A 16,639-nucleotide genomic window follows, 5' to 3' on the forward strand; every position below is an offset into this window, starting at 1 on the left:
ATATATTTTTTAGGGAATTTAGCCAACATATAAAAACCAGACATACTAGTCACCAGTACTAACGACAACAACGTAGTTCGGACTGAGACGTGAAGGATCGACAAGTCTAAGCCGAATCTGAAACGCATCATGCCGCCGTTTTTTTAATTTCATTCCTCGGTTAAATTTTACCACAACTTTCAAAAGAAAGTCAACTTCAACTCCTAGCATCACAAATGTTCACTAATAAAGCTTTTCCCTCCCTCCCCCCACCTTTAAACACGACTGCGCATATAGACCACAGCTACAAAGAGCGAGAGGACGACGGGTTTATTTTCATCAAAAGCTGTGCGCCGTTTTTATTGTAGTTTTCTAAATTTACATTAAAAAAAAAAAAAAAGAAAGTCTGCCCATGTCCTAGAACCATTATGAAAGTTAACGCACAAATTCAATATACATCTCATTGTATTTTACATTGAGGCTAAAAGTATAGGCATGGAGGTGGCATGATTCAATCACAAGGCTTAAAAAGAAAAGAAGAAAAAAAAAAAAAAAAACCCAAAATAAAATAAAACCTGAATAAATAGAAGGTGCTATATTCCCCCCCATTTCATTTTAGCAAAGCAAAAATGAGATTCATTCTTTTCTTTTTTTTTTCTTTTTTTTTAATGTCGAACAAAAACTATGTGGCAAAGTCTCCAGTTGTCCTTCACCATGTAAAGAAAAATTTTTTTTTTTGAGCTTTATGAGTAGGAACGCCGATGCAGGTGCAGATTCCTCCTTTGTACAGTGATTTTAATCGGCCAGGGAACGAAAGAGAGGGGAAAAAAACAAAAAACAAACAAACAAAAAAAACAATTAAAACTGATCGTCTATCTGCACTCCGGCTCAGAGGATTCGTTCAGGAGCAGCAGGCGCTATTGGAAGAAGCAGAGCAAGATGAAGCACGGAGAGGCTAACTGTTCTGTACAGGTGCAAAAGTTAGAAAGTACATCTGGTGATTACACAGTTGTCACTAAAACATCAATGTCTTTAAAAAAAAAACAAACAAACAAAAAATAATAATAGTAAACAAAAAAGAAAAACCAAAACAGAACAGAAAAGGAGGTTATATTTTTGCCTGTATAGATTTGTGTTTAGTTCTTGGCAAAAAAAAAATAAAAAAAATAAAAATGAAAGACTATTGTATTAACGTGTACATTTTTTCTTTTTTTTTTTTTAATGTTTTTTTTTTTTCCTTTTTTTCCCTTCATTTTATTTCTATTTCTTTTTTGCAGCACTGGGTATCAGAGTTATGATGGGTTGTCTGAAAGCGAGGGCAGATCGGAGCGGAGACGTAACGTTGCGTTGCTTTCTTACGATTTCCATTTTTTCCCCCCTGCATTTGCTTTTTATTTCCTTTTATAAAATAGTTAAATAAATTCTGATTCTATAATATTCCATAAATTCAAAACACTTTTCTTTTTTAAAGTTCAAGTAACTCTTTAAAAAAAAAAAAAAATAAAATTATAAAAAAAAAAAAAATAAAAATAAAATTAAAAAAAAAAAAAAAGAACGCTTTGGGATTTTTTTGCCATTTTAATGACAGTGTCATTAAAAATCATGCACACTGCAAATAACCTCATGCAGTAGTTATGGTAAACCATCCAAGCACTTTTTATTAATTACTATTCATAAATACACACAGCAGCTTCATTAAAGAAGGACTCTGTCTTCAGTTTTAGAATGTGGAGTATTTATATAAGGAGAGCCTTTTTTTTTTTGTTAGACGCAGGAAGCTGAAGGTCTGCCGCAGCTACCTACGCTCACCTGCTAAAGGAAAAAAAATTAGTCATGTGGAACTGATTATCAACACACACACACACACCATACAATTTCATTGTCTTCTGCGCGCTCGCTGTCTTTCACACGCTTGTTCTTTTTCTCTCTTTCTCGGTCTCTCTCACTTTCACTCCCTCATTCTCGCTCTTTATGGATTTTTACAATGTAACAGGTGACAGACCTGAAAATCACCAAAAAAAGAAAAAAGCAAAATAAAATTATTTTTTAAAAAACAAAACAAAAAAAAAAACCAAACAAACAAAAAAAAAATAATAATAATAACCAGAAAAAAAAAAAGTGAGAGCTGTGTGTTTGCCCACCGTCATTGGCAGTTACAGCACAGAGGACATTGTCTGCGTGGTGGTGGGATATCATCAAAGAGGAGGAGGTGGAGGCTCTTTGCCTGCAGAGCTTTCCTTCAGGTTGAGGCTCTCCAGCGCCACGTCCAAGGGCATGATCTCCACGCAGCCCATGGCGCCGAAGTCTGCGAAGTCTCGCCGCTCGTCCTCGTCGGAGGAGGAGCTCTCCTCACGCATCAGCGTAGACAGCAGCAGCTCCTGCACGAACAGGCTCCGATCGGCGCGCTCGCACTCCAGAGCCTGACGCTCCGCCTCAGACATCTTCGGCTCGTTCAACCTGCCCGAGAGAGGAACAGGACACAGCGTTTATATGTCTCCATATCGGACACGTAACTTACGGACATGACGAAATGCTCCCTAGAAGCTGTTTACATATAATTAAATTCATAAATTAAAGACATTACAGTATAGACACAGAGCCTAGTAAAGAAGAACATAAATATTAAAAAGGACCCAAAAATCCCACATGTAATGAGATGAAGCTAATTGGTTCTCATTCATTCACTCACTCATTTTCTACCGCTTATCTGAACTACCTCGGGTCACGGGGACCCTGTGCCTATCTCAGGCGTCATCGGGCATCAAGGCAGGATACACCCTGGACAGAGTGCCAACCCATCACAGGGCACACACACACACTCATTCACTCACACACTACGGACAATTTTCCAGAGATGCCAATCAACCTACCATGCATGTCTTTGGACCGGGGGAGGAAACCAGAGTACCCGAAGGAAACCCCCAAGGCACGGGGAGAACATGCAAACTCCACACACACAAGGTGGAGGCGGGAGGCAAACGTGCTAACCACTAAGCCACTAACCACTAAGATTAATGACTGGATGGACTGAGGTACGGTCGCATCTCACTTAAAACTCACTTAAAACATCCACATGTTAAACCGTGAAGATTTTAACAACGATTTTAACAACTCGAGGAATCTTAATAGGAGGAAGATTTCATGCATTTTCTCCTTGTTTTTTGGCTTTTGTGGTACAAACGTGCAGTAAATATCCTTTGTTTGAATGTAGACATGGCGTCAGAAAGTGAAGCTGTTTAACGAATAAACTTTTGTTTCCTTACAAAATGAGATAAAGAGCCCTGAGTGAAGCCTCTGGCAGCTAAACTGTGCGTTTCCAAATTGTGAACGTGTGTGCAGACGTGTTCCTACTCCATTTCTAGTAGTTTCTTTTTTAAAATATTAGATTATTATTAATATTTAACTTCTCTGAAACATACACCTTCAGTTGTCCTTTACAGAACTGAGCGAGTGAGATACATTTATTATCAGATGTGTGTGTGTGTGTGTGTGTGTGTGTGTGTGTGCTTTTACCGTGTGAGGAGGAACTGGGAGCTGTGGGAGGCCATCGGGTTGCTCTCGGTTATGGCTGTGTTTGTTGCAGTGCTAGGTGGTGGCACACTGGCGCTGATGTTGCTCGCGTTGCTGCGCTGGCGCGTGGCGTTGCGCGCCGTTTCCAGTTGCTGACGTGCCGCCTGCGCCTGCTGCCGCTCGAGTTGCAACTGCATCTGCAACTGCTGTAGTTGCGAGGCTGAAGGGCCTGAAGGGTTCAGCTGACCGCCTGCCGAGCGCCGAACTCCTGACAGCTGAGACAGCAGCTCTAAGAAACGATAACAAAAGAAGAAAACGTGTTGACAAAAAAAAAAACACCACACATGCTTGAGCTTCTAAACAAATCTTTATAACGGATGCCAAGACAAGATAAAAATATTAAGACATTATTTAAAGGCATGTTCTCCTGCTATACCCGCTATAGGGTCCATGGCTTCCCGATTGCTAGGGGAGTAAGAGGAGCTTTGTGAGGATGAGAGCCCCCCAGTGGAGCTGCTGGTAAAGTGCATGTTAGTCCTCCGTGCCCGAGGGCCGCCGAGCCCACGCCCAGGGTGAAACATCCGGCGCACGTGCCGCACCCCGCTGCTCTCATCGTACACACACCGACATTAAGGACCAAAAACACACAGTTCAGCGTACACACAAAGAGAAGGTCACCTCAAATGACCTGAACCTGAGGGCTTGTAAAAGGTAAGAACTGACGAATCACATCGCAAATGAATGAGTGACTCCTGTGTCAATTTGCACGTGGAAGAAACGCTAAATCGAGATCAACAGCGACCAGAAGAAAAGACACACAGTGAATGAATCTGAATCAATAAGAGTACATGATAAAAGCGTTTTGTACCGTGAATGCTAACAATGCTACGTTTAAAGTAAACACAAAATAATCACACAACGTTTCTGCTATTGAATTGTTAAACGTCGTTTCACAGACACGTCAGGCTCACAGACACTCACGAGCTCCGTAAATCTTAAGAAGGAAAACGATCCACAGAGAAAAACAGAAGCGAAAGGATATTAAATCTCTTGGTGCTCTGTGTTCAAGTGTGAGATGAGCAGCGAAGTCGTCCGTCACATGATTGGGGTCGCCTCCGGGCAAAGCTGCACATATGGGGCAGATCTGAGGGGAGAGAGAGAGAGTGTGTGTGAGAGAGGGAGAAAGTTTTATAAACTTCAGAGCATGTTGAGAGGTAAAAAACAAAACAAAACAAGGGCAGTATGTGTAGCTCTTTGAAATGATGCTAGGAGTAAAGTTATTTGCCCTCCCTCTCTATCGGTGTGTAAATCCACTCACCACCTCTGTGGTTGTCTCTGCATGCTCCGAGGTTACGTGTTCCTGTAGAGACGTTTCTGTGTAACCCATTTTGCCACAGTAGGGACAAGTAAACGACTGGGGCTGCTCTACTGAAAACGCCTCTCCACCGTAATACAGATCTGCACACAGAGAGAGAGAGAGAGAGAGAGAGAGAGAGAGAGAGAGAGAGAGAGAGAGAGAGAGAGAGAGAGAGAGAGAGAGAGAGAGAGAGAGAGAGAGAGAGAGAGAGAGAGAGAGAGAGCGAGACACAGACAGAGAGAGAGAGAGAGAGCGAGACACAGACAGAGAGAGAGAGCGAGAGCGAGACACAGACAGAGAGCGAGAGCGAGACACAGACAGAGAGCGAGAGCGAGACACAGACAGAGAGCGAGAGCGAGACACAGACAGAGAGCGAGAGCGAGACACAGACAGAGAGCGAGAGCGAGACACAGACAGAGAGCGAGAGCGAGACACAGACAGAGAGCGAGAGCGAGACACAGACAGAGAGCGAGAGCGAGACACAGACAGAGAGCGAGAGCGAGACACAGACAGAGAGCGAGAGCGAGACACAGACAGAGAGCGAGAGCGAGACACAGACAGAGAGCGAGAGCGAGACACAGACAGAGAGCGAGAGCGAGACACAGACAGAGAGCGAGAGCGAGACACAGACAGAGAGCGAGAGCGAGACACAGACAGAGAGCGAGAGCGAGACACAGACAGAGAGCGAGAGCGAGACACAGACAGAGAGCGAGAGCGAGACACAGACAGAGAGCGAGAGCGAGACACAGACAGAGAGAGAGAGCGAGACACAGACAGAGAGAGAGAGCGAGACAGACAGAGAGAGAGCGACACACACAGACAGAGAGAGAGAGAGACAGAGAGAGAGAAAGAGAAACACAAAGAAAGACAGACAGACAGACAGAGAGAGAGAAAGAAAGAGAGAGACACAGAGACAGACAGAGAGAAAGAGAGAGAGAAAGAGAGAGAGACAGAGAGAGAGAGAGAGAGAGAGACAGAGAGAGAGAAGGAGAAACACAAAGAGAGACAGACAGAGAGAGAGAGAAAGAAAGAGAGAGACACAGAGACAGACAGAGAGAGAGAAAGACAGAGAGAGAAAGAAAGAGAGAGAGACACAGAGAGAGAGTCAGAGAGAGACAGACAGACAGACAGAGAGAGAGACAGAGAGAAAGAGAAACACAGAGAGAGAGACACAGAGAGAGACAGACAGACAGACAGACAGACAGAGAGAGAGAGACAGAGAGAGAGATGCAGGTCATTACCATCATGTAATCAATACACCCAGACTGAGACTCTGTATCCTGATTGGCTCTTACCGAAGTCTACCCTGGTTAGTATGCACTGCATGGGGTGTTCGGTGGTGTGTCGTGTTGTGGTGGCTCCACTTTCGTAACACGACGCACACAGGTCGTAGTCGTAGCAAATTAAACACTTGTATCGGCGCCCCCTGAAGTTCCCTTTTAAACACGCGTCACAGCTCACACCTGCAACACAAACACACACATGAACAGGAAGTTTAACCTTCACACGTCTGTCGCACGATGAATCTCCATTCCAACATCTTTTGGTCTGAATCTGTGCTGCACAAACACATTAATAGTAAACACATTATGAAAGCGTGTGAGCGTAAGAGAAATTATTGCTGAATAAACCGTGCTACAAGTTTGACGCTACACGAGCCGATCACCCATTCCAGTCGTAATTCACTTACGCTCATACGATCATAGTGTTAACTCTTTAACCACGAGAGACCTGTTAATAATCCTGTAGTTCATGATGACTCGACTTGACTCGAGCTTGAGATGAATAAGTACTTCATTAATCCGAAAAAGAAAAGAAAAAAAAAAACCACTAGCAAGAGCATCGCCATGACAGACGTCCTCACCCTGATGGGCGGGGCTTCTGTATGAGCTCAGGTTGTGATGTCACAACTATGAACATAGAATAGTTCATTTATAAAACACAGAAAACAGTAACATCGTCACAGAAGCCGGACATCGGTTTATTATTATTTTCTTTTCGTTTACTTCGCAGTATAATAAAGAACGTGCAGGAAGGGGTTGGGTTTTTAAACGGTATATGCAAATGTTTCTAATTTGCATATTCATGTCAGTTGATCAAGAATTATTTTTCAATAAGGTTAACGTTACGAGTCGCTCGGTGGCCGCTGTATTCCTGGGAATTAAAGAACAGTTGAATTTATTGAACAGATTCATTTAACGGGCTGCTAAAAAAATGACACACTGTTACCTCTAGTTACAGAAACAAAAAAACAAAACAAACAAACAAACAAACAAACAAAACAAGAAAGCGGCTCTCCGCAATTTAATCCTGGAGCGCGCCGGAACACCCAAAGAGCCGTTTTTCATCTAAACTCTCACCTAATTATCTGTGTTGTGTCTACTGAGATCCTGTTTGCCAATAATAAAAGTTTTCTTGCAATTTGCAAACAAAATTTTAACCTGGCTCACATGCAAAATGATGGGAGGTAGAGAAAAGGAGGAGGGGAGGTAGGTTTAGAAGACCGACACAGCCACGCAACACCTGCTGGAAAAAATGAAAGCAAGCAAACAAACAAAAGAAAACACACACAGCTAGATTTTAAAGCGCCGGTATGTATCACGGTATAACTGCGAGTTATTTTCAGCTCAAGGCGGCTCGCTGTGTCGAGGTTAACGTTCGGAGGTAACGATTCACCGTCCAACTCCGAGAAGAAACTCTGATTCTGTTCGCTTCATCATCCAGTGTGTTCGGTCTGCACATGCTGCTGAAACTAGGATGAAATCAGGGCTCGTACTCATGCAGAGCCTCAGAACGATCTCAGAGAGCTCCTAATTTACTTACATTCCTAAGTAGGAATCTTATCTTCAGAGTGATTCGGATCCAATCGCAGAGCAACTCCGAACAAGAGAAATACAAACAAACTATCTTAGAGAGGGGAGGCGGAGCTTCACCTGTTACTAGGTGACACATTCTTTGAAGACTGTGATTGGGTGTCAAATAAAATAAATTTTGGTCTATTATAAGCCTTTACTTTGTCTCCATGTTAAGATGTTTGAGTCTATATCGTGTAGGGATTACGTTCGCACCCTAACATCAGCGCAGAAATGTCACAGCAACAAACATCATCGTTTCTGCCGCCGTGGCATTTCGGCTCTGTTTCGGGGATGTTAGAGTATCTCTAAATGACAGTGGAGATGTGATCTCTAATACGACGGGTCACTAAAATAATCCCTACACGAGCTAATCTGTATCATCTTATTAACTCACTATCATTATTAAACATTATATACACAACACATTTCTTCTCCCTCTTCAGCTTTCAGCCATGTTCTCACTCTGATAAAGAAACTCTTGAGCTCTTTTAAGGGTTAAGATGCTTTATGAGTCACTCTCTTATTTTTGATGTAATTCTTCTCTTTAATTTTAAGTGGGAACTCCCACATATCTAAGAATTTTCTTAGAAGAAGCGAAACTCTAAACGGAGACTTTTCATGAACACGAGCCCAGGGCATCAGATCGCTCCGTCTGGCTGAACATGATCTCCAAACATCTGAAGAATATTTGTTTCGCTGGTATCTTCATACGCAGCTACATTAAACTACCACTTCTTTTTTTTCTTTTTTCGAACCCATGAGTATCAGATCATAACAAAAGTTTTCTTTAAATCCCTCTCCACTGCTTCTCTCTTTGTACCAACTCCGATTGTCTTCCGTGCAAATGAAGATTTTGGACCTCCATTGAGACAAGGCCAACTATGTGAGGATCCTGAGACATCTAGAGATCTACCCGCTCCAGTTAGACTCTTCTATACTAAAGAGGAGATGCAACTCCATGTGGTCTTTGAGGACAACAATCTCCTCATCAATACAACATTTATCAGACTGTATATTTATAATCACACCCTCTGGTGTCACCCATATGAGGATGAGGTTTCCCTTTGAGTCTGGTTCCTCTCAAGGTTTCTTCCTCTTCCATCTAAGGGAGTTTTTCCTCCCCACAGTCACCTGAATCACCTCAGACTTGCTCATTGGGGATAAATACAAACACTTAAATATATCTAATATTAATCTTGTAATTTGTATTGTATTAATCTTTATATTGTTCTTTATAATAACCTTTTGTTCTATGTGTATGTTCTGTAAAGCTGCTTAGAGACAACTTCCATTGTTAAAAGCTCCATACAAATAAACTTGAATTGAACTGAATTTAAGATCTACACAAGACTCTATTAAACTCTTTCACACAAGGTATTAAATTCAAAAGTTTTACTTGTATAGTGTGTGAACATTGCTAATGAATGATAATACTAAATTAGAACCGATCCACATCATTTCACTCGTCTCTTTATACGTAAACATTTCTGAACCATTCTTTTCCCCACCCGACTGCCAGAGTACCCGAGATCACGCGAACGCCCTCGAAAGTTCGTGCCTAATATTCGCTCTAATGTTTACTAATAATTGTTTTAAAGCGGTGACCGGAAAACAAAGCTTTTTTTCATTTGTATGAACTGACATTTCACTACGTATTGCAGCACGTAAGCTGGTTTTCATTTGTAAATCGGTGCTACTTGATGTCGTCGTTAACTCTCATTTTGTCCCACAAGCTTCATAGCTGACTTCTTGCTCCTGTCCAGGTTGGTTAAAAATAAAATAAAGAAATTAATAAATAAATAAAGAGAGAGAGAGAGAGAGAGAGAGAGAGAGAGAGAGAGAGAGAGAGAGAGAGAGAGAGAGAGAGAGAGAGAAATAAATAAGACCCAAAAATTAAATGAAGCTCTCTGGATCAAATTAGTTCCGTGTGGCTTTTCTTCTACACTACGTTCGTACATAAACACCTGATTGGAGATTTATAAATTCTGATATTGAAGCATTAAACGCTTTCCCGTGTATTCGAGCGGCTTCGCACGCCCACACGCTACTGTGCACCAGTGTATTGTGAAACTGAAGTCACATTTCGTGACCCTTGTGGCTTGCTTTGGTCACATGAGTACAGGTTGTGAGGTCATAGTTTGTGAATAAGGCCTGCTATATGCTGAGCACAACTACCAGCTGCTGTAAAGGAAAAGGAGACGACACGTAATAGATGAAGTACGAAGAGGAGGAGGAGGAGAAGGACGAGGTGCGAGACACCTGTCTCTCTCTCTCTCACTGTGTTGTGTTCGTCAGCTCAGGCATGTGTTACATGTCCTATATATAACCTGCAATAAACATATGTTGCCGCGTCGCCCTCGGACAGAACGTGAGCCAGAAGCTAACGTTCGACACCGAGGCGATTTCTGACAACAGCCTTGTCTCGGTCTCATACCAACGGTCTCCAATGAACACAAACAGAAAGACTGAACCTTAGAAGATTAAGCTTGTTCGAGTTCTTCTAACGTTTACAAATAAAACATTAAAACTAGCAAAATAGAAATACAGACCGCTGCTTTAATGCGCACGACGTCCACCTTTACCATAAACTAAGCCGTTTTGGTATCTGAAGGTTTTTTGTCCGATTGCAAACTTTAGTTGGTGTTTCTAAAGAATGACAACAACTATGTGCTGGAAAAAGTGACATGGCTTCATGACAGTTTTAATTAAAAGTGTCTGCAATCATCTGCACAAGTGTGACATAATGATCACACAAACAAAAGTCTCTGGACTCGTTATCCGAGTTGCCTTCAAAGCCATTGTGTTCATTTTTACAGTAAAACTCCTAGCACTCACTTGTTATGCAAGGCTTGATACCGTGCGCACTCCCAGGCCTAGTACAAGTGCTAGCATGAACAGTTAAGCTAGAAGACTTAAGGCTATTCTGTGACCTGAAAGCATCAAATCCTTCAATTCAATCTCCGTGGCACAAAAAGTGAGGGGTATTTACTGTCCGAACGCTTATGCAATTACCTCGGAGTTACACACGATCCTGCTAGCATCAATAGAGAACCGAACCATTCAACACGGCCTGGAGAACAATTTTGTGCAATAACGACACTCAAGAAAAGTCTCACAAGCCAGACTACAACCTGTGTGTTGTCAATAAACATGGCTGAGACCTGCCTGAACACACAACCGGCGGCTTCGAACAAAACTATCATCTTTTAAAAAAACAGACCGCTGCGACGTTGGGGGTTGGACAACACAAGAAACCGACATGTACACAAACACAGACCAACATTGAAGATTCTGATTCTGGTTGCCAGAAATAGATCATCCACGGTCTAATCGTTCACTATTTTTAGAGAAAATAATTGTGTGTGCACGCGCGCACACGAGCGAAATTAGAGAAAGACGTGGTCCGTCACTGTGTGGAGGATAACTAGCCAGTTGATAAAACGCGTGTCCGTGAGAACTGTAAGTGGACTTATGTTTTGGGTTTATTTAAGCCTGTTATTGTATTAGTCTCTAGTTCTTGTAAATTTAAAGTAAGTTAGCTGGTGATTTTGTGGTTTGAGTTCTTCACCTGCTAGCTAGGTTGCGTGTGCCTGTTTTTAATAATTGTTTAAAAGTAAAAGTACAGAGTCTGTGGTCTATCTCATAAAGAAGCCCCGCCCCCAGCCCCGCCCCCAGCCCCCCGCCCAACCCTACCGCCTTAACTAACAAATTTTCTGCTGGAAACCCTGAAATCTGAACAGGATTTTTTTTTAAAAATGACTCAGACACTTACAGAGATGACACACTAACTACTGGGGATCACACAACTCTTTCTCTCAGAGTTTATGCTATCGTCAGAAAGTCTGCTGCTTTTCGTCGCTTGGCCAAGAACAAAGAATCTTGATATTTCGACGAGCAACAGCAGACCTTTTCCTGAATTTGACAGAATCTGTTTTTCGCCAGCAACCGCTTCCAACAAAACACCGGACTCGCATTTAACGTGTGAAAGCATTAATTCTTTAGAATTCACAGATCACAACCGTGTAACCAGCTACATTGTACAGGAAATACCCAGCATTCCTTTCCCAACTTCTTCTTACTGGTTTCTGAATTTAACCAAACACCTACAAACACTCTTGCATTACAAACAACCCATAAAAAAAATCATCCTGATTAATATTTGGAAACTTAACGTTGAGCTGAAAGGCAAAGACAGAAATTCTCTAATCCAGTCTTGGATGAAACAGCAGGGAAACGATTCAAATACGAATTGCAGCTTTAATCAAGGTCCAAGATGCGTCATGGAAGCCTGGCTGGAGAGTAATTAAATAAAGCAGTCTGAACGCTGGTTCAAGTCAAACGTGGAATAACGTCACTGGTCTAAAATCGAGTCCTGGTGACGTGTAATAGCGAACGTGCCGTATAAACGGACGGGATACGTAAGGCAGGGTTTGGAGGCCGTGTACGTTTGTGCGTTAGTTTGATATGTATGAAAATACGGAACAGGGTTTACTCTGTTCTTCAGTATTCTGTTCTTCAGGACGTGAGGAGACTGTTAGCAAGAAAACCCACAACTACAAAGAGAGGAATATGATGATAAGGTGAAAGTGGATGGATCCCTCAAGCAGACATGAGACTTGAGAAAGGGAGAAGAGAAAATAAATAAATAAATAAATAAATAAATAAATAAATAAATAAATAAATACACAGAGACATGGAAGGAAAATCATCTGGTCAGAAGAATCATCCCGCATGCTGTACACCTGGTCCAGCTCCTCCTTCCTGGGTGGAGTCCAAACTGAAGCCCCACAACGAAGACATCTCAATGTGTTTCAGGTTGGATTAGAGCGTTTTATTGTTCCATCGTGTACGACGTCTCAAGATCTAGTGGGTAGGATCAGGGCTTTTACGAGCAGGTGGATCAGGTCCACCTCCAGGACTTTTGGTTCTTCGGCAAGGACTCTCTTGACTTGTCGGCTTAAAGGGACTCATCACTGCAAATCAGCACAATGTTCTTCAGCCTCATCACTTCATGATACGACGCAAAATGTCTATCCTGATGGGAGGAGTCTCTTCCAGTATGGCTCCACCCTCATCCACAGGCTCACTGAAAAGTTTGATGAGGTTACAAATGATCTCAATGATATGCTATGACCTTTAAAGTCACCAGATTTCAACCCAATTACAGCATCTGTGTGTAGGATTTGCCAAGCCACGTTCGATCAAATGTGCTAATCACATTCTGGAGATGTGTAGAACCCACACCGGTACCTAGTAAAAGTGATCTGGTCTCTCGTTCTGACCAAACGCTTTACTATTGCACTTGATGTCGGCTTTTCCTTTAACGTGTCAACAGTGTCAGTACGGTAAGCATCGAAGAGACCTTTAAAACGGCATCTTCATCATCTCTCATCAATCAGCTCTTAAGCACTTTCTCTGGACACCTGCTTGTCCACAAGATCCTATAAAGTTATTGTATTAAGATCTTTAAAAGGCTTTATAATGGGGAAATGGATGCAACAATACAAAAACAAAACACTCACTGCATCTGGCTGGACCATTAATATCTATTAAACATTTAAGATAAACGTTTATCACACCTCCATGCTATAATTATAAACAGTTTTAGGAAGCAGAGGAGGAAGTGTGTAACATATCTGGATAAATATATGCTACTGCCCACAAATAATTACGACTACATTTCTATTGTGTGCGTTTGTACAGTTGTTCATGACACATTCTTTCTGTCACATGAACGTCTCGGTAGCTGCCGTGTTAATTACTGACTGGTTTACACCACCATCATTTCTCTTATTCGCTTAAAGACGCAGACCGGTGGGCATCTGACCAATACCGTGAAAAAATGTAACAAATTCAATCACTGTCCGGTTTATTCACTAATTTAGTACAACCAAGAAATATGATTCCTTCTGGAAACAAATCCAACTAATAAAAATGCAAATCAACTATTTTGTTCAATTAAAACTAAAGAAGTAAAATAAACCGCAACAAACAAAAAGCACAACAACGATCAGAAAACATTAGTTAGCGTATGAGGGGAAAATGTATGAGATGTACAAATCTTCCAACTACAAAATCTGTTTTTGTTTGTCTTTGTTTTTTTTTGCTTAACATCTTTACATGCACCTCAATAATAAGCTAACGTGTAAAAAAAATATATATTATATATATATATATATAAATATCTATGATATATATATATTTTTAGAACGTCTTTAAATCAGTTGTCTCACTGAGTCAAGCAGTTAAACTACTTCTAAATATTTAAAGGATCATAAACAATTTAACGACTTTTAACAAGTTCTCCACATATACACAACATATACAGTTGTAGATTAGATGCTGCTTATTTTCTGTGTTTTACAGGATTGCTATTTTATGATTATTTACTTTATATTCCCGGGTTACGATCCGTCTTCAAGCTGTTTAAAATTCCATAAATCAGATTTTCTGATTCCGTCGTTAAACAAGATTTCTAAAGCAATTTCCTAATTGCTTTTTTACAAACCTTACGTAATTATTTAATCAGATTATTTATTGCCGTGTCTGTAAACATACTCGGTCTAAACGCATTTTATAATAAACAAGTAATTAATTTAGTTAAATTATAAACAAAGTTCACACTATACCCGATACGTTTCGGTTATTCGGTTTAATACGTTTCGCTCAGATTCCTTGACATCTAACCGACTAAATCTAGTCTACGACTGTAAACCGATTCGAGATAAGAGGTCACGTTATGTCGTTCACACGACCGCTCGAATAATCCGAATCGTCCTGATCCGATTCGTCCGAGCGTGTACACGCTTATCGCGTGTCTCGATCCGATTTCTAGAAACAAGATCCGATTACGACCCGATTTAAGATATCGATCCGTGTTTGTTTACACGCGGTTCGAGTGTTCTGAAATAATCCAAATTATTTCACGATGACTGAAATAACCAATAAAACCAAACTTGTGTGTAAATCTGAAAGAGTAAAAACAAAACAAAGTGTTGACATTACAACCTGAAGAAACCAGACAAACTTTGAACTTCACTTTGCCTTTCAGACATCACCTCAGGTTGTGTGTGTATTACGAGTTCTCAGTAAAAAAAAAAAAAAAACAGCTAAGCTAATCAGTCAGGTAAAGTTAGCTAGCACATCTCACAAACTAGTTTACACCTTGACGGTTACACAACTGATCTCTTACTGATATTTAACCAACATATTCTCTCGTTGACGTATCGGGTAACGACGTTTTGACAGAAATTATATTTGAAGAGAATTTTCCTCGCTGATTCTTCTTGCTAACACGCCAGGTGTAGCTTAATGCTAATTCCAGACCAGACGTGCAAGTCATTCACTTTTACAGCACTTACAGATAGCATGACTGAGGCTAAAGCTAAGCTAAAGCTAAGCTAAAGCTACATGAGCAGCAAGGGCGGCTCAGGTTCACCCGACCGACCGCCACATACCGGCGACTAGCCCGGCTTAACTTAGCTAACGTGGCTAAGATTTGCTGGATCATCCTGCCTCAGTAGCGTCGCTTTATTTTGGAAAGAAATCAAGCCATTTTGAAGGACTAGTTGTAAAGCAGTGGCCTGGATGACACTGCAGTCACCTCTGAAGTATCTTAAAAGCTAAAAAAAAAATCACTCCGCTCCCCGGTTCGCCCTCTACAACCAGGCCAAAGCCAGGGGAGCTAAGCGGCTAAAGCTAGCCGTTAGCATGCTAACTAAGGTCCTAGCTCTATCACACGGCGTAACACAAACCGGCACAAACTCTATTCTCGATCAATTTCTTACATTCTACACAACGGGGTTTATATCATGGACCTGTGAGTTATAAAGAAGGATAAAGAACGAAGCAGAAAAAGGTTCATGGCGGCGGCCATCATGAGCTTTTTCCCGATGCATTTCAATACAAAACATGGCAACCCGCGGCAGCTAAAAATTCTTTTTACGCAGCAATCGAGGTTTTTTCTGCCTACCTTCATGTCGGGACATCCTACAGACAATGACACAGCCCTCACCTCGGGCTCCCTGACACGTATTTACAAGGAAAGGTGCCGCTAAAAAAACGAAATAAAACTGGTGGAAACGCGGTGTCTTTCCTATTTTCTCTTGAAGATGGATCCGCGGCTTCCACTTCTTCCTTCCCCCTCCCCGCCTGTCATGAGCCGCCGCTGACGGAGCGCATTACACCTGGAGACCTCCAGGGGACGCCAAATACACCAGGCAACTTTCTTCTTCTTCATCAGCTGTGATTGAACGGCTGCAAACTTCAAGTGCGCATGCGTATGTGTATGTGCATGTGCATGTGTACAGACACACTAAATGGCCAACTGACCATCATGCTCATGTGTGCCTTTAGGAAATCTTATATAATCCCATTCTAGATATTGTGTTTATATAATATATCCTTCATTCTTAGGCTTTTCACTAGATTGTGGCTGTGTTCATTGAGGTCATTAAGCCACAAGAGCATTAATGATGGTGGTGTAAAGAGGTCTGGGGAGCTGCTGATGCTCCAGTTCATCACAAAGGTGTTTATTAGGGATGAGTCCGGGGCTCTGTACGGATACGATACGTGGTGCGGGCATGTGGTTAAGGGGCTCCCAATCGGAAGGTTGTGAGTTCGATCCCAGGTCCACCAAGCTGCCACTGTTGGGCCCCTGAGCAAGGCCCTTAACCCTCAATTGCACAAAAATGAGATAATGTAAGTCACTCTGAATAATGGTGTCTGCCAAATGCTGTAAATGTCTTCCGTTCAAGCATTTGCTACGTCTTCATGGCGCTTACTTTGTGCACCATCTTAGTTCCAGCAAGTTTAAAAATATCTTTTTTTTTATGCTTATGTGTGTAGTTCTCTTAATGGTGCCATGATCCTAAATATATAACTCTAAACAGAGATCAAGTTAAACCTTGAGAACAACGCTCTGCGCTGCGTACTTGTA

The 16,639-nt window shown here is 41.7% G+C and overlaps 1 protein-coding gene across 3 annotated transcripts; it reads right to left on the minus strand.

The window, feature by feature from the left end:
- Positions 1-1,611: 1,611 nt before the first annotated feature.
- kcmf1 (potassium channel modulatory factor 1) lies at positions 1,612-15,890 on the minus strand. Of its 3 annotated transcripts, none has more exons than XR_009647887.1 (8): positions 15,674-15,890; positions 6,142-6,309; positions 4,808-4,947; positions 4,532-4,633; positions 3,926-4,103; positions 3,493-3,778; positions 2,121-2,436; positions 1,612-1,788 (listed from the first exon to the last, which is right to left on the minus strand). XR_009647887.1 is itself a non-coding variant. In XM_060863523.1 (7 exons), the coding sequence occupies exons 1-7, from the start codon at positions 15,687-15,689 to the stop codon at positions 2,175-2,177; spliced, it is 1,152 nt and encodes a 383-aa protein (XP_060719506.1). In that variant the 5' UTR covers positions 15,690-15,890; the 3' UTR covers positions 1,612-2,174. The 3 variants fall into 3 exon arrangements, 1 of the variants encoding a protein (XP_060719506.1); XR_009647886.1 differs by having other exon boundaries at positions 1,612-1,981; XM_060863523.1 differs by having other exon boundaries at positions 1,612-2,436.
- Positions 15,891-16,639: the final 749 nt, after the last annotated feature.

Source organism: Tachysurus vachellii, chromosome 26, assembly GCF_030014155.1.
Source record: "Tachysurus vachellii isolate PV-2020 chromosome 26, HZAU_Pvac_v1, whole genome shotgun sequence".
NCBI lineage: Eukaryota > Metazoa > Chordata > Actinopteri > Siluriformes > Bagridae > Tachysurus > Tachysurus vachellii.

Excerpts from the sequence above, each read along its gene's own strand:
- kcmf1 (XM_060863523.1), bottom strand. Across the intron at positions 4,948-6,141 it reads ACTAACCAGGGTAGACTTCG|ATCTGTATTACGGTGGAGAG; the intron begins GTAAGAGCCAAT and ends CTCTGTGTGCAG. Across the intron at positions 2,437-3,492 it reads TCCCAGTTCCTCCTCACACG|GTTGAACGAGCCGAAGATGT; the intron begins GTAAAAGCACAC and ends TCTCTCGGGCAG.